At 38.8% G+C, this 18,361-nt stretch overlaps 1 protein-coding gene across 1 annotated transcript in view; it reads right to left on the bottom strand.

Moving 5' to 3' along the window:
• The window catches only part of HOOK3 (hook microtubule-tethering protein 3), a 152,969-nt gene that overhangs the window by 67,500 nt on the left and 67,108 nt on the right, over positions 1-18,361 (bottom strand). The window contains exons 6-12 of the mRNA XM_011957091.1: positions 17,669-17,731; positions 15,526-15,609; positions 10,333-10,496; positions 8,177-8,317; positions 7,198-7,399; positions 1,992-2,102; positions 1,191-1,278 (exon numbers count right to left, since the gene is read on the bottom strand). Coding sequence (XP_011812481.1) covers positions 1,191-1,278; positions 1,992-2,102; positions 7,198-7,399; positions 8,177-8,317; positions 10,333-10,496; positions 15,526-15,609; positions 17,669-17,731 — 853 coding nt within the window. The remainder of the gene's footprint in view (positions 1-1,190; positions 1,279-1,991; positions 2,103-7,197; positions 7,400-8,176; positions 8,318-10,332; positions 10,497-15,525; positions 15,610-17,668; positions 17,732-18,361) is intronic.

Here is an 18,361-nt window from a genome sequence, read left to right as displayed (position 1 = left end):
ACCAACATGGCACAAGTATACATATGTAACAAACCTGCACGTTATGCACATGTACCCTAGAACTTAAAGTATAATAAAAAAAAAAAAAATCAATGCTGACTGAGAAATGAAGTATGGAAATGTCAAGGGCTGGAATAAAAATAATCCCTAACAGCACAGAATCCTCATTAAAGGAACACAGGTCAGGCAGGTGTCCCAGCCCGGCGGCGCTGAGGGGCTGGTGGTGTTTTCATTGTTATGAAATAGGTGGGCTCTCTCCTCCCGCAATCCCCCAAGAGCCCGGCCTCCCAGGTTCCCACTCTTAGGTGCGCCCCACCCATGACCGACTCTCCCCAGCCTGCTGCTTGTCCTCGCCAGAGCCACTCCTTCCAGTCGCTACGCCAAGGAGGGGCGTTCAAATCCTCCAGTGAGGGCCTAGGAGGCCTTTCATGGCCAATCAGTAGCCAGGCCCTGCAATTTGGGAGGAACTCGCATACACACGGACAGCTGGACTGCTAGGCTTAGGGGTCAAAAATAAGGGGACACAGTACTCTCAGAATGGAAGGGAGCCGCACAGACTGTCTGGGTTGGCCATTTTCTAAGACGAACCAACTGCTTTTCAGATTGCTCTCCACCTTTTACACGTTCCTCTGAAAAAAGTGGGTGTGACTGATTTGTAAATTGGCTCAGTGACTGAGCGTTCAGACCACCATTTGGACCAATAAGAAAAGGCAATTGCTGGAGCCTGGGCTTTGCGAAGAGGAGCACAAGTGGGCCCAATGTTTCATTTTTATCTATTGGTACAATCATGTTCAAGTGAACCAAATAGTTTTATTTATACTAGTAGAAATAAATCATCTGGCTGGGCGTGGTGGCTCACGCCTGTAATCCCAGCACTTTGGGAGCCAAGGCGGGTGGATCACCTGAGGTCAGGAGTTCCAGATCACTCTGGCCAACATGGTGAAACCCTGTTTCTACTAAAAATACAAAAATTAGCTGGGCGTGGTGGTGTGCCTGTAATCCCAACTACTTGGAAGGCTGAGGCAGGAGAACCGCTTGAATCCGGGAAGCAGAGGTTACAGCAAGCGGAGACTGTGCCATTGCACTCCAGCCTGGGCAGTAAGAGTGAAACTCCGTTTCAAAAAAAAAGAAAGAAAAGAAAAAAGTAAAAGAAAGAAATTATCTGGTTTGTGCTCCCAAAACGTTTTTACCTTGAGTTGTGAGCTGCCCTTCTTGAGCTTGTACACAACGAAGCTCTTCAATGGTTTCCTTCAGAGAATCTCTTTCTGTTCTCAGTCTCTGGAGAGACATAAAAACATGAAGGGGGGTTAGCTTCACGTTTTAAGAATTTATTCATCAGAGGCCTTTGCCTTACGCAATAGAATGATAAACAATAGTGAACATGAACATGTTTTACCTTTTGCTTTTCTATGGAAAGATCATAGAAGGAAGAAAAGATTAAAACAATTTTTCCCATTTAACAATACTGAATATCTACTATGTGCAAGGCAATATGCTATCCACAGTTAAACAAAACTGTCTACTGCATCTTTAACAATTAGTAACTAATTTCTTAACATTCTTTTCACTAGACATAAAACATTGAAGAACAAAGACAATAAATATTCATAAATCATGAAAAAGTATAAATATTTTTAAAAGATTTGAAATATGCTGAACAACAAAAAGTCCTCTATTAATCATACAGAAAACAAGAAAGCTACACAAATGTATAGAAAGTCATGAGCAGAACAATGTAAAGGAGACAACAGTGGTAGAAAAGATAACTATATAAAAAAGAAATCTGAATGAAGTATTATAAAAATATTCTTTCGACTTTTTTGCCTTATTTCTGAAACACAAATGGAATTCTCCTATAGCTTAAAAATAAACAGGATTTCTAATTTTTAAATTCATAAATAACATAAATTAATGTGGCCAAACATGAATTAAACATAAATGCCTTAATTTTAGCAGTGCTCAAAACCAAAATGCCTAATACATATACTCACATCCTTTTCTTTTTGAAGACTGTCAACTTTTTCTTTTAGCCGCTTATATTCAAAATCTAGTTTATCTGCTTTCTTTGATTCTTCGGATAATCTATTTTGTAGTTCTACTACCTGATACAGAAAGATACCATTACTTATACATAATCTGAAACATTAGAAATTATCACTATTTTCTTCTACAGGTTTAAGAAAACTAAACCCTCTCCCACCAGTACTCAAATGCATATGATCCAGCAGTCTAACACAGTGGAGAGAACTAGGAATAAAAACCTGCCCAGTTACTATGGGTTCCCAACCAGAATCATCCAGTGTAACAATGTTCAAAATCATACAAGAATCTATAGGATTTTCATTTCCAGCAATAGAGATAACTAGGTAGTCTGAAATTCTTTTTGTATAAAACAAAATAAATGCTGTGGTGGGGCAGGGGGATTCCAATTGCATAGCTAAGCTTACAAGAAAATAAGGGAAATCCTCAGAGGTTAAAACCAGAATGAGAAGTTCATGCAGATGCTCTGGGTACCATGAGGTGTCAACAGGAACCTAGAGCTTTAAAAGGAGATGAGGGTTGTTAAACTACCCTGGGCTCTAAAAGGTAACAAATCAGCAAATAGGTGCATTAGGAAAAAAAATTTTCATCAGCTGGAAAAATAAACTGAGTGCTTTGGGATTAAAAAAAGCATAACTTGGGGGTTAAGTGCAGTGGCTCACGCCTGTAATCCCAGTACTTTGGGAAGCTGAGGCGGGAGGAGGGCTTGAACCCAAAATCTGAGACCAGACAAGGCAACATAGGGAGACCCCGTCTCTATAATTTAAAATTAGCTGGGTGTGGCAGCACATGTCTTAGTTCCTCAGGAGGCTGAGGTGGGACAATCACTTGAGCCCAGGCGTTCAAGACTGCAGTGAGCTATGACCATACCACCATTGCACTCCAGCCTAGGAAACAGAGTGAGATGCTACCTTAAAAAAAAAGTAAGAATGAAAGAAAAAAGGATAACTTGGAAGTTTGTAACCACAGCCTGTTAATAATACGTGGACTTGTGTTTGAATTTTTACTACTTGCATTGTCTGGGAAAACCTAAGCCAAGCAATTAGAGGAGTATTAGTTGGTAGTGCTGTGGAAAATCTGCCATAAACAAACACACATATTGACCACAGAAACAAAACCTCAACCCATGAGCCTCAGGATTCCCCAAGGTAAAGACGAGCTAATGAAAGAGCAAAATCCAAAATTATAAAGGCCATAAAGAAATATGCCACAATGAACAAGACTCTGTGGAAAACATTAACAGCAATAACAACCAAAAAATAATAGAATAAGATCTCCAAGGATTTCAGATTGGAATTATCAGATACAAAATACACATACTTAAAAAAATAAAGAGAAAATCTAAATTTTAAAAGGAGTAGGAGGCCAGGCACGGCGGCTCACACCTATAACCCTAGCACTTTGGGTGGCTGAGGCGGGCAGATTGCCTGAGCTCAGGAGTTTGAGATCACCCTGGGGGCAACATGGTGAAACCCTGTATCTACTAAAATATAAAAATTCAGCCGTGCTTGGTGGTGCACTTCTGTAATCCCAGCTACTCGGGAAACTGTGGCAGGAGAATTGCTTGAACCCAGGAGGTGGAGGTTGTAGTGAGCTGAGATTGCACCACTGCACTCCAACCTGGGCCAGAGCCAGACTCTGCCTCAAAATAAATAAATAAATAAATAAATAAAAATAAAATAAAAAACAAAAAGGAGTAAGAGACCATCAAAAATAACCAGGGAGATTTGAAAAAGCACACAAAGAAGGCTTGTAGACAAAATATTATCATTTAAAAAATGAAGTGGCCGGGCACGGTGGCTCACGCCTGTAATCCCAGCACTTCGGGAGGCCAAGGCAGGTGGATCACCGGAAGTCAGGAGTTCGAGACCAGCCTGGCCAACATAGTGACACCCCGCATCTACTAACAATACACAAAAATTAGCCAGGCATGGTGGTGGGCGCCTGTAATCCCAGCTGCTTGGGAGGCTGAGGCAGGAGAATCACTTGAATGTGAGAGGTGGAGGTTGCAATAAGCAGAGATTGTGCCACTGCACTCTAGCCTGGACGACAGAGTGAGACTCTGTCTCAAAACAAAACAAAAAACCAAAACTAAACAAACAAACGAAAACAAACAAAAAACATATAGCAATCTTTGTAATATACTGGCAAAATAAAACATTCTGCACATAATCAACAAGGAATGCTTTCCCACCATTATTGTTTTTCACTCCAAGTTGTACTGAAATCCGGGTATGCTGATTAAGAAGAAAAAAAAGGATATGGAATAGAAAGGGAGAAACTGGGCTGGGTGCAGTGGCTCACGCCTATAATCCCAGCCCTTTGGGAGGCCGAGACAGGAGGATGTCTTGAGCCCGGGTATTTGAGACCAGTCTGGGCAACATGACGAAACCCCATCTCTACAAAAATTACAAAATTAGCTGAGTGTGGTGGCACACACTTGTGGTCCTAGCTACTTGGGAAGCTAAGATGGGAGGATCACCTGAGCCTGGGGAGGTCGAGGTTGCAGTGAACCATGGCTGCACCACTGCACTCTAGCCTGGGTGACAGAGTGAAACCCTGTCTCAGGAAAAAAAAAAAAAAAAAAAAAAAAAAATAAGAAAAAAAAAAAAAAAAAGACATACATTCCTTTTATTTCTTTACTATATCCCCCCTGACAAGAGAATCTACAGACATTATCAGAAGTAATATGAGAATCTGGCAAGGTTGCAGAATCAACATATAAAAGTTAATTTCATTCATATAAATTAGTAATAAAGTGAAAATGGTAACTCTAACTGCATTCAAAAAACAACCCAAAACACAAAGCACCTAACAGTAACTACAATGAAATATGCACAAAATCTTTAGAAGAACATTAATAAACTTAACCCAAAGACATGTAAGACCACGGAAAGGTCTCATGTTCAGACAGGAACAACTCTCCCCAAATTGATCAAGAGAGTCGATGTAATTCCAGTTCCCATGAGTTTGGAGTTTAAAGGGAAAGCAAAGGGCTGAGAACAGACTTTTGAAAAAGGACCAAGTATGAGAGTCTGTACTACCACCTATCAAAATTGCTAAAAATCTGTAAAACCTGAGTGTGATATTGGTGTAGGAACAGATAAATATACCAAGGGAACAGAAGAAAGTGTCCAGAAACAACCCATAAATAACATGGATACTTTAGATATACAAGGTAGAATTGTAGGTCACTGTGGAAGAAAGGACTATTAAATAAATGGTGGTAGGCTGACTATTTATCCACATAGACAAAAAGAGTCTCAAAGGGATCCCTACTTCACACCCTACACAAAAATTAATTCCAAGTGGATTAAATACCTAAATGTGCAAAACAAACTTTAAATCTTTGTAAAGAAAATAGAGAAGATTAGACTATATACTTATGTAGGAAATAATTTCTTAAAATATAAAAAGTACAAATCATAGAAGTACTTGAAGTTCATTATGCTGAAATTATCAACCTCAAAAAAGTAAAAGGACAAGTCATAGACCTATAGGAGATTAAGTAAAAATATGTGCAAGTGATAAAGAATATCTAGAACATATAAACAACCTTTAGAAATCAGTAAATGATTCAATTTTTTAAATAGGTAAAAGATAAAAATAGGAAATTTACAAAAGAAATATGGTCAGTCAATATATTTGTAATCAGAGTAACACGAAGTATAGTTAAAAGGAGACACCATTTTATACCCATATAATTGGCAAATTTTACTTATTTTTTCTTTTCTCAAGACAAGGTCTTACATGTCCCATGTTGCCAGCGGAGTCACATGCAGCACAAAAGCAAAGCTGGAGTGCAGTGGTGCAATCATAGCTCACTGTAGCCTCTGAGGCCCAGGCTCAAGCGATCCTTCAACCTCAGCCTCCCAAGTAGCTGGGACCACAGGTTCATGCCACCATGCCCAGCTAACTTAAAGTTATTTTTAGAGATGGAGTCTTGCTATGTTTCCCAGGCTGGTCTGGAACTCCTGGGCTCAAGCCATTCTCCTGCCTCAGCCTCCCAAAGTGTTGAGATTACAGGCGTGAGACACTGTGCCAGGCCAGCAAAATTTAAAGTTTAAGTTTGCCAATACTGTGTGTTGGTGATGATGTGAAGCAACAGGAATATAAACTGCTTCTTGGTAACATAATAACTTTAAGGAATAATCTGCTAATATCTAACTATATTGACGATACTCTTAGACAGAAATTCCATCAAGTTGTAAAACCTTCACACATATATAGTAGAGGACCTGTACAATACCATTTATATGGCATTTCTTTTAATACAGGAAAAAAAGCTGAAACATCCTGTAGGTCTCTTAACAGGAAAATGGGTAAATTTTGGTACAGAGACTAACTGAAATACTATACAGCAGCGGAAATGAATGTTATAAAGCTATACCTATCGTGATAAACAAATCTCAGCAAAAGAAAAAAAATTTATATAAAGTTTTGGAACATGTCAAAATGCTATAACTTTTTAGGGATAAATATATATATGTAGCAAAAGTATAGAGAGACAAATGGGAATGAAAGCTGCAGCATGGAGGCTGCCTGTAATGAGGAGGGGGAGAGAATGTTTTATTCAAGCATGAATATTTACTGAACTATGCTTTTACATTTGTATATTTCTTAAGTATTACATAATAAATAAATAAATAAAAATAAGTAAATAAAAATAAAAGTACCTGCATGGAGAGTTTAAAGCTCTTTAAATATAAGATAAATATAAATAAATACAATAGGCCGTGCATGGTGGCTCACAGTGGCTCACACCTATAATCCTAGCACTTTGGAAGGCTGAGGCTGGTGGATCACTTGAGCTCAGGAGTTTAAGACCAGCCTGGGCAACACAGTGAAACCCCGTCTCTACCAAAATACAAAAAATTAGCCAGGTATGGTGGCATGCGTCTGTAGTCCCAGCTACTCGGGAGGCTGAGGCAGAAGAATTGCTTGAACCTGGGAGGTGGAGGTTGCAGTGAGCTAAGATCACGCCACTGCACTACAGGCTGGGTGACAGAGTGAGACTTAGTCTCCTAAAAAAATAAATACAATAAAGAAAAGATAAAAAGCAGAATACCATGAAAACAAGTCAGTAATTTGGGTAAGCTACATGCTATAACTGAGAGCTTGCCTGAAGCCATCATCAAGATGCTGTGTTTCTTTTACCTGTCTCTTGTAGGTTTCAAGTTGACTTCGTGCTGCGTTGGCCTTTCTTAACTCTTCCTCTAGACTGACAGTGTTCTGCATATACACGGTATTCTTCTCTTCTAAGAGTTTAACCTGCCGCCTTAAATCACCAAGGTCTTCTAGCTTCTTTTTATAAGATTCTACTTGACCTTCTAGTTTAGACACTTTATCAGAAGAATGTCTAGAATTAGATGGGAAATTAAAAAATCAGAAACACATCCACACTTGTAAAGTTGTTTCAATATTAAGAAGGATTGCCAGGAAACACACATCTAACGACGTAAGACAAAAGTGATTCCAGGTTAATTTTCTGCACAGGTTAAAATATATGACCTAAGTTACAATTACATGTTTAATGGAGAATAATAATTTAAGAAAACCAAGCAGGAGAGTCACATGTGGCACAAAAGAAAAGTAAGTTTAACAGTGTCCAAATAATTTGGCAATTATCAGTGACCACCGGAATAGCAGCTTCAGTGGGGCAGTGTGGGCAGATAGTGGGGTCGAGGAGAGAACGTCAGTTCAAGAAGAGGAGTGAAAAAATGAGGTGGCAGGGAGTGAGACACCTCATGAGAGAACTGAAGGATAACAAGGCCCAGCAAGAAAATGAGGCCTTGCGGGCGTGGCGAAAGAACAGTTCCAGAGCTGTACAAGTAAGAAGTGATGGTCAGAATTTCTATTTTACAAACACTTGTGTATCGCTTAATTGCCAGGTACTGTTGCAAGTGTTTACAAATATAAATTCACTCAATTCCTCTTATAAACCCGAGGTAGGCATGTGTATTGTTTCCATTTTGCAGATGAGAAAACGGCCATACAGAGGTTGCAGAAGCAGTAGACCCAGGATCTCAGCCCAGGTAGCCTGGCTCTTAAGCTTGCTAGATGCTCAGAAACCCTAGAGTTTCTAACACCAGAGCCAAACTGTGCTGGGCAGTGAAGGTGAAGGTGAGGTTTTTACCTCAGCACGTCGATCTCATCTTTCAGAGACTGAGCTTCATCTGCCAAAGTGGTCAGTTCATCATTCTGTTGCCGAAGTTCAGAGATCTCCTTTTCTAACTCTTCACAGCGTATTCGATAATCATCTTTGGCTGCTTCTAGTCTGTAACCAATACAAAATAGACCAAGAAAGCACTATTTACTGCCTCCTCATTCTCCTTAGGACAGTAAAAGAAAAATATAAAGCATGAGAATAAAGCCTTCTTGAATATGTCTCCCATGTTAGTGGCCATAAGCTGCATTCTCAAATATTAACTGTCATAAAAATGGACTCCACCGTCCCAAGTCTTGGAAACGGTGACAACTGGTTACTATTTCCCTACCAGAAGGCAAGACATCATGCAGTGTTTTTCAGAACTGCAGATACAATTTAAGGGCTTTTAAAATTATAAAATTAATACATATGGTCCGGCACAGTGGCTTACAGTAATAAACCCATGATGTTAATAAAAACAACACACTCTTTACGAAAAATAACTATTTTCTAAAACAAAAAAGTGAGAAGAGTGGCACTATTTTACATTTTTGTGATTCTATTATCTGTTTTAATAGAAGACAGCTGGATTCTCATATTTGTTTCTATACTCATCTGTTGGTGACATGCTGTTTTTGGCTGAAGTATATGAAGAAAATCTAGCCTTGCAGATACATAGTTGGAAAACAGAGGGTCTTGCAGATTCTTCAAAATGGTCTCAGAGGACCTCCAGGAGCCTCGACCATTCTTTGAACTACTGACGTGGACCAAAGGGGATGGACTGTTTCTAAAGTTTCTAAGGAGCCTAAGAAAAGTTTATTACTTTTTCCTGTTAAGGTGAAAGAAAAAAAAAATCCAGAAACATTTCACTAAGGAATAACGAGAATAGTAGTTATGTTACCATACTCAGTTACTCAGTAAAGTAAAAATCTAATTGATGTTTAATTTCTCTGTTTTAACACTAAAAATCTATGGCTAGGTAAGAAACAAGTCATGATGCACTTTTTAGTAAACCGGAACAAAGTATTTTCTTCATACTCTTAAGTCTTTCAATTTTGTGCTTCTGTCTTATCTTGCAGTACATATTTTCCTTTTTCTTCTTTTTCCTTTCACCACCCAAAGGTCAAAGGGCCCTTCTTCCTTTCTTTTGGACTTTTCTTCCCACAGAAGATGTCTGGAATATTGTTCCTTTAAATCTTGCCTGTCCTTTTAAATCAGCTCACCCCTTTAAATAAGCCTATTTCTATAAACACACACATACACACCCACACACATATATAGATTTCTATAAGTCTATAAATGCATCTGTCTTTTAAAAATCCCTGCCTGCAACTTTTCATGGCATCTGGCTCTTCCCGAAGATGTGCATATTTTGAAATCCCTAATCTGTGGTTTATGGTCTACTCTGACCATTACTTTTCCAAACAAAAGTCATTTCAGATTTTCAGTGAAATTTAATCTTTCTGGTGATCATGCCAACTCGCCTGCAGGCCGCTTCACAAATGTTCTTCCTCAGTCTTTCTTGAAAGTTTCCTCAGTCACCTTTGTTTCCCACAGAGGGGCAGGTGTGGGGTGCAGGGCTGGTGTCTGATTTCTTCCTGTCACTCAGTTATTCTGGCATTCTGTCTTCAAGTAATAAGGAAGGTGGTGCTCTGATAGAACATTTCCTAGATGTGAAGTAGTTTCATGTTGTATGAGGAGATTCTGAGAAGTTGTTTATTATGGAGACTCAATGGTCTGCAGTTTCCCAGAAGTCCTAACATTATATATTATATTCTTTTTTTTTTTTTTTTGAGACAAAGTCTCGTTCTGTTACCCAGGCTGGGGTGCAATGGCACGATCTCGGCTCACTGAAATCTCCACACCCCCAGTTCATGCAATTCTCATGTCAAGCCTCCCGAGTAGCTGGGATTACAGGCACCCGCTATCATGCCTGGCTAATTTTTGTATTTTTAGTAGAGATGGGGTTTCATCATCTTAGCCAGGCTGATTGTGAATCCCTGAACTCAAGCAATCAGCCCACCTCAGCCTCCCAAAGTGCTGGGATTCCAGGCATGGGCCAATGTGCCTGGCCAATATATTCTTAACTTTAAATGACAGCTAACAAATTTTTAAAAATCAGATTTTAATGAGTTGTCTTTTACCTGAATGTTTCTTCTTGGAGCTGTTCTAATTGAGTCTGGAGCTGCAAATGCCTTCTTCCTGCTGGACTGTTAGGGTCTTCTATAGAATCAGATTGATTGAGTCTTTCCATTAATACCTGATTCTCTGCCAACAAACTACTTTTCTCTTCCTGCAATGCTGCAACCTGTTGGAATACAGGACGATGGCAGTTATTTCTTCCAATTACACTGGCATCAGCTCAATCACTTGTGAATTACCATTACAAATTAAAGCCTATATATATATTTTTTGAGGTGGAGTCTCGCTGTCAATCAGGCTGGAGTGCAGTGGCATGATCCCGGCTCACTGCAAGCTCTGCCTCCCAGGTTCATGTCATTTTCCTGCCTCAGCCTCCCTAGTAGCTGGGACTACAGGTGCCCACCACCATGCCTGGCTAATTTTTTGTGTTTTTAGTAGAGATGTGGTTTCACCATGTTAGCCAGAATGGTCTTGATCTCCTGACCCCATGATCCACCCGCCTCGGCCTCCCAAAGTGCTGGGATTACAGGCGTGAACCACCGCACCGGCCATTAAAGCCTATTTTTAAAGAAGTACAATCTCCACTTAAAATATTTACATCATTTTGGAATACTGCACGTGCAGAGCAAGACATAAGAGTAACAATTCATTCCTACTTCATATTTGAAAAAACACCTCACCAGACAAGATACAGAGATGGCAAATAAGCACGCTAATAAATAATCATTAGCTATCAAGGAAAGGCAAATTAAAATCACAATATTATATAACTACACTGCCACTAGAATAAACAAAATTAAAAAGACTGACTGTACCAGATGTTGGCAAAGAAACTTGTGGTGAGAATATAAAATGTTTCAAACACTTTGGAGAATAGTTTAGCAGTTTCTTAAATAATTAAACATGCAACGACCACATGACTGATTTAGCCATCCTACCCCTAGGTATTTACTCAAGAGAAATAAAAGCATATGCCCACACAAAGACTTAGGAAGAATGTTCATAGCAGCTTCATTTGTGATGGAGGAAAATTGGAAACAACCCAAACATCTGCCAACAAGCAAATGACTAAATGATTTGCGGTATATCATATAGGTTGAATATCCCAAATCTAAAAATCCAAACTCAGAAATGCTTCAAAATCTGAATGTTTCTGAGCACCTACATGACACTCAAAAGAAATGCTCATTTGAGCCATTTCAGCTTTTGGATTTTTGGATTTAGGACGCTCAACCAGTAAGTATATAATGCAAATATCCCCAAATCCAAAAATATCACGAATTTCAGATATGGAATACTCAACCTGTATAAAAGAAAACTACTCAGCAATAAAAAATAATTAACAATTTACAGCTACAATATAGATGAATCTCAAAATAATGTAAGAAGTCAGACAAAAGGCCGGGCACCATGGCTCACGCCTGTAATCCCAGTACTTTGGGAGGCCGAGGCGGGTGAATCACCTGAGGTCAGGAGTTCGAGACCAGCCTGGCTAAAATGGTGAAACCCCATCTCTGCTAAAAATACAAAAATTAGCCGGGCGTGGTGGCAAATGCCTGTAGTCCCAGCTACTCAGGAGGCTGAGGCAAGAGAATCGCTTGAACCTGGGAAGCAGAGGTTGCAGTGAGCTAAGATCTTGCCATTGCACTCCAGCCTAGGGGACAAGAGCAAGACTTGGTCTCAAAAAAAAAAACACACAAAAAAAGAAGTCAGACCAAAAAAAGTTAATATATATAGCAGAACTCCTTTTTACACACAAACAACGGACAAAAAAAGTCTAATTTTTGAAACATAAACATGGCTGGCATGGTGGCTCATGCCTGTAATCCTTGCACTTTGGGAGACTGAGGGAGGAGAATTACTTGAGCTAGGAGTTGGAGAACAGCCTAGGCAACACAGGGAGACCCTGTCTCCACAAAAAATAAAAAATTAGCTGAGTGTGGTGGTGAATGCCTGTGGTCCCCACTACTTGGGAGGTTGAGGCAGGAGGATTGCTTAAGTCCCAGAGGTCGAGGCTGCAGTGAGCTGTGATCACACCACTGCACTCCATCCAGGACGACAGAGCAAGACTCTGTTTCAAAAACAAAACAAAACAAAAAAAAACAGGGCAGGTACAGTGGCTCATGCCTACAATCCAAGCACTTTGGGAGGCCAAGGTGGTACGACTGCTTGGGGCCAGGAGTTTGAGACCAGCCTGGTAGCATAACAAGATCCCATTTCTACCAAAAAAAAAAAAAAAAAAAATTTAGCCAAGCCTGGTGGTACACGCCTGTGGCCCCAGCTATTTGGAAGGCTAAGGTGGGAGGATCACTTGAGCCCAGGAAGTTGATTGCACCAAGCTGTAATCATGCCACTGCACTTCACCCTAAATGACAGACAGAGCATGACCCTGTCTCAAAAAACAAAATGATGAGCCAGATGTGGTGGTTCACACTTGTAATCTCAGCACTCTGGGAGATGGAGGTGGGCAGATCACTGGAGCTCAGGAGTTCAAGACCAGCCTGGGCAATATGGCGAAACCCCAACTCTACAAAATATAAAAAAATTAGCTGGGCGTCATGGTGTGCACTTGTAATCCCTGTTACTCAGGAGGCTGTGGTGGGAGGATTGCTTTAGCCCAGGAGGCGGAGGTTGCAGTGAGCCAAGATTGCACCACTGACTCCAGCATGGATGACAGAGTGAGACCCTGTCTCAAAAAACAAAATGAAACATAAACATGATTATTTAAGAAAATAACAAAGCAAAGGGGCTTATAACGAAAAGCTACAGTTTCCTATGGAGTTTTCCCACTCTCCAGAGAATAGTTTTTACTGTTCCTAATTTTACTGCTTTTGGTTGTTACTTTCCATATCTAAATAATGTTACACAATTATTTCTTGACTTCTCAACCTTAGACATTATCTAGTGACTCTCTCCTCTGACATGTTTGATTACAGCAACTTGTGCCATTCCTTCCTACCACAAATATAGTTAATCACTATTATCACTTCCTTCACTGATCACCTCTGCAACTTTAAACTACTTATTGATATTTCACTCAGTCACCCACCCACTCATCACTCATTCACTCACTCACCTACTATGAGCTAGGTATGGTATCCTTGCACTTTTCTAAGTGCAAGGGATATGGAGATGAAAAAAGGGAAGTTCTCACTCATGTGTTATATATTCGAAACAAATTATAAGTAAAAACAAATCATTGCACAAGAAAGTAAATTAATAAATACATGTAAAAACTAGAAATATACAGTGCTATGCAGTGCTATGCAGACTGATATGGTTTGGATATTTATCCTCTCCAAATCTCATGTTGAAATGTAGTCCCGAATGTTGGAGGTCGGGCCTGGTGGGAGATGTTTGGATCACAGCACTGGATCACTAATGAATGGCTTGGTAGTGTCCTCATAAGTGAGGGAATTCTTGCAAGACCTGGTTGTTTAAAAGTGTATGGCAACTTTCCACCCCTTGCTCCTGCTCTTGCCATGTGACACAGCTGCTTCCCCTTTGCCTTCTGCCATGACTGGAAGCTTCCTGAGGCCCTCACCAGAAGCAGATGCTAGAGCCATGCTGGAAAGCTTGCAGAACCATGAGCCAATTAAACGTCTTTTTTCTTTATAAATTACCCAGCCTTGGGTATTTCTTTATAACTATACAAAAACAGCCTAGTACACAGAGAATTAAATAACAACAACAAAAAAGACTGGTTGATTATTTGGGATTACTCAACATGGAAGGCCTTCCTGAAGAGACCTACTTTAGACCTACTTCAGTGCCTGATGCATTCCAGTGCCTGACATTTTATGACAAATAAATCAGGTGATTTTTGAGCTGAGTTTGGATGACAAGGAGCAGTTAGTCATGTAATGATTGTCTCCCTGTAGTTCTAGATGTCCTACTTGGTAAGATGAAAGCCACCATTTCTGGCTGTCCCTTTCCTTCATCACTCCTGTTTTACTTTTCAAACTCTGTCACTGGCATCTTAACTTTCACAATAATGTTTCTCTATAGGACAATTCTAAATGTTGAAAACCAATAAGGTTTACATTAAAGATTACATGCTTATGACTGTGTTGCTGTTTTCTCCACAGCAAAACATGCTGTAGGGCTACCTCTTCTCATAACTTCTCTGCAACACTATCATTCATTTTGCAATCTGTCCATACCTGGGATTGGCAAACTGTTCTGGTGTAAAGGACCATATTGTAAATGTTTTAGGCAAGTACTCCACTCTGTCATTGAAGCCTGAAAGGAGCCACAGATAATACATAAAGGAGCCATGATAAAATTGTATTTGTAAAAACAGAAAGCAAGCCGTAGTTTGCCAATCCCAGTATATAAATTTAATTTTATGTTACTAAAGATACTTATATTCTGCTTATAAAAATAATATAATCTTATTATAACTCTTAGCATTTGTATATAAATTCTAAAATCTGAAATGCAATTAACAGCACTTACATTATGACTTTGTAAATATTATTTCCTAGATAACCGAACAAGTGTGATGTGATTCCTTTCTTCAATATGCATCCAATGCAATGACCAACTCATATGCCTTTCAAAGCAAAATGCTTCTTCTATTGCAAAGTATTACGAACTCTACATATGCATAACCTAGCTTTAACGAGTACCAAAACATGGCCAACTATGTCTCCCATGTATGTCCCCCGCTTTAGTCAAGGTAAATTCCAGACAATCTTATTCTTGTCTGTTATTTGTGAAAGGTATTGTCAACTTTAATTATGTTCTTGAATTTTTTTGTTTTGACAATTCTACTTAAAAAAATTTTTTTTTTCAAGACATAGTCTTGCTCTGTCACCCAGGCTGAAGTGCAGTGGCACAATCTTGCTCACTGCAACCTCTGCCTCCCAGGTTCAAGCAATTCTCCTGCCTCAGTCTCCCAGGTAGCTGGGATTACAGGCGCCCACCACCATACCTGGCTAATTTTTTGTATTTTAGTAGAGATGGGGTTTCACCATGTTGGCCAGGCTGGTCTCGAATTCTTGAGCTCAAGTGACCCCCTCAAGCCTCCCAAAGTGCTGGGATTACAGGTGTAAGCCACTGCGCCCAGCCATTTTTTCCCTAAAAAAGAGTTGCGTTATAGTTAAGATGTACTGTATGGCAGTACACAGCACATTTGGTGGTACTTACAGTGGTATGTTTTAAAGAGGCAGTGCACAGAACAAATCTCTTACCTGCATATCCAATTCATGGCATCTTTGAGCAATTTCTTCCTTTGCTGACAAAGCTTCATTTAGTTCCTCTGTAGTTTTCTTAAGCTGGTTAGAAACAAAGAGATTTAATATAAAGTGGTAACAATTAATAATTTGTATGTTCAACACAGAATTAAAATATTTCCCCCCTTTCTTTCTTGAAGAGAGAAGGGTACAGGAAGAAATCAAGAATCCTGTGGAAGAGTACAAAGACAGCACTTTTAAGTTTAAATTAATTTATTTTACTCTGTCTTGTCTTTTCCGTCCTTTGAATTTGGCTCATTCCCCATATCAAGTTTTTTTATGCATCTTTTTCGATCTAGACTACCTGGTTCTTGGTAAGGATAATTCTTTAATAACTGAGAAATTTTACTTTCGTAAAATATGTATGTGCTAGAGGAATAGGGATTTTAATTGTTAAAATATGCAGCTAGAACATTTCAGCACAAGTGTTTTAGTCATATTAAAACCTTATGCTAGGGGTGGGGGAAGAAGAGTCATATCAAAATCTTATGGAAGGGCAAGGGGAGGGATAGCATTAGGACAAATACCTAATGAGTGCAGGCCTTAAAACCTACATGATGGGTTGATAGGTACAGCAAACCACCATGGCACATGTATACCTATGCAACAAACCTGCACATTCTGCTCAGGTATCTCAGAACTTAAAAAAAAAAAAAAAACTATCAAAAACTCTTGTGAAAAGAGTTAGAATATGATGAAAATTTGCATCTCCTGAGATTAAGAAAACAAAAACATTCCTGAAGGAAAAAATCTTATGTTAATTTGTGTAGCACCATTAAAAAATTTATTTACTATCAACATAAACCAAACATTCTTGAGTTATATCTCATTACTATATAAACTCTTTAAGTTAGCAAAAGCATGAAAAAAAATTGATTAAAAGAAAATTTTATTGTCTCTTCATTTCATGTGACAAAACCTCTGTGTAGTAGACCAAAAAAAAAAAAAAAATTAAAGCTTGGGTGAAAACTGCAACATGTCCAAAGGTTTTTCTGCAAAACATTTAGAAACCATGGGGAGGGAGTGAAAGAAGACAAAGAAAACAAAGATTTCTATTCATGTATTGCATGAGATGTACAAAACGGCTTGAACACAGAACTTGAGAGTATAATTAACACTTCATTAAGAAGTGATATTTAGACCAGGTGCGGTGGCTCATGCCTGTAATCCCAGCACTTTGGGAGGCTGAGGCTGGTGGATCACAAGGTCAGGAGATCAAGACTATCCTGGCTAACATGGTGAAATCCCGTCTCTACTAAAAATACAAAAAAAATTAGCTGGGCATGGAGGCAGGCGCCTTTAGTCCCAGCTACTCGGGAGGCTGAGGGAGGAGAATGGTGAAAACCCAGGAGGCGAAGCTTGCAGTGAGCCGAGATCGCGCCACTGCACTCTAGCCTGGGCGACAGACTGAGACTCTGTCTCAAAAAAAAAAAAAAAAAAAAGGAAGCGATATTTAAAAGTACAAAGTAACTTTTCTGTTAAAATCATAAAAATATATTGCAGGATTCCTTTAAAAATATACTAGTTCTTTAGAGCATTTAGTTATTCACTACTTCACAGAAATGAGGGGTGGGATGGAAAAGATATCTTGAACTGCCAAAAGGAAATGTAAGTATCTTTTGCATTAGATACAAATCATAAAAATAAATTCATGTCATTTTCCAGGAATTTGACAGGTCATTTTTCAAGAAAATGACAACTGTATATTTCATTTTTCTAGCAAATGACATGAATTTATTCTTATGATTCATATAATCATAAGCTGTAACATCTATTGTGTTAACATTGTTATTACTAACAGAAAAATAAAAATTCATGATTAGAAAATAGGAGTCACAATAAACTAAAAAAATTAACCTATTTCAAAGTAGGTTATACAATGGCACTTTAATTGCAAATGCATTTTATTACAAATTACAAACTTAATTATAAATGTGTAAATTCCATTAGTAAAATAGCTTACATACTTAAAATTTTAGGTAAAATATAAAGAATTATACCAATATAATCCAAAAGCAATTTTAACCCATTCTTCTCATTAACATCTGAAGCTTATCCTTTTCAACCTTTTCATGAATAAAAACAATGTAAAATTATATACCTGGCGATCAAGGTCAACATAGGCATCGTTTCCAGCAGAGACAGGAGATTCTTTACTCATCAGCTGAAATGAAGATTTAAATGACTATAACTATAAGACAAAAAAGACATTCTACATAAAATACTTAACATAAGAAAATTAATACCCAGCCACTATAAAAATATAAAAATCAAAATGAAAACACACATGTAAAACACTTTGCATTACATTAAAGCTTCTGAGTCTGGAACTTTTTTTGTCCCCACTCCAGAATAATGCCTTCATTTAAAATTAGAGGGCTGGGAGGCAGAGGCGGGCAGATTATGAGGTCAGGAGTTCAACACTAGCCTGACCAACATAGTGAAACCCGTCTCTACTAAAAATACAAAAATTAGCCAGGCATGGTGCCGCCTACTTGTAATCCTAGCTACTCAGGAGGCCGAGGCAGGAGAATCACTTAAACCTGGAAGGCAGAGGTTACAGTGAGCCAAGATGGCACCATTGTACTCCAGCCTGGGTGACAGGGCAAGATTCCTCTCAAACATACATACATACATACATACATACATACATACATACATAAATAAATAAAATTAGAGGGCTATCAGCACCCTAAGACAGGGCAAGATAAAAAGAAGTAAATAAAATAATACATTGAATTAGAGATCTAAATTCTGATGCTCTTTTTCACTGCAAGCCTAGTAATAAGAATCT

Source organism: Colobus angolensis, unplaced genomic scaffold (assembly GCF_000951035.1).
Source record: "Colobus angolensis palliatus isolate OR3802 unplaced genomic scaffold, Cang.pa_1.0 Scaffold433, whole genome shotgun sequence".
Classification (NCBI taxonomy): Eukaryota; Metazoa; Chordata; class Mammalia; order Primates; family Cercopithecidae; genus Colobus; species Colobus angolensis.
Note: the sequence above shows the minus strand (reverse complement) of the source record. Positions and strands in the feature narration are given on the sequence as shown.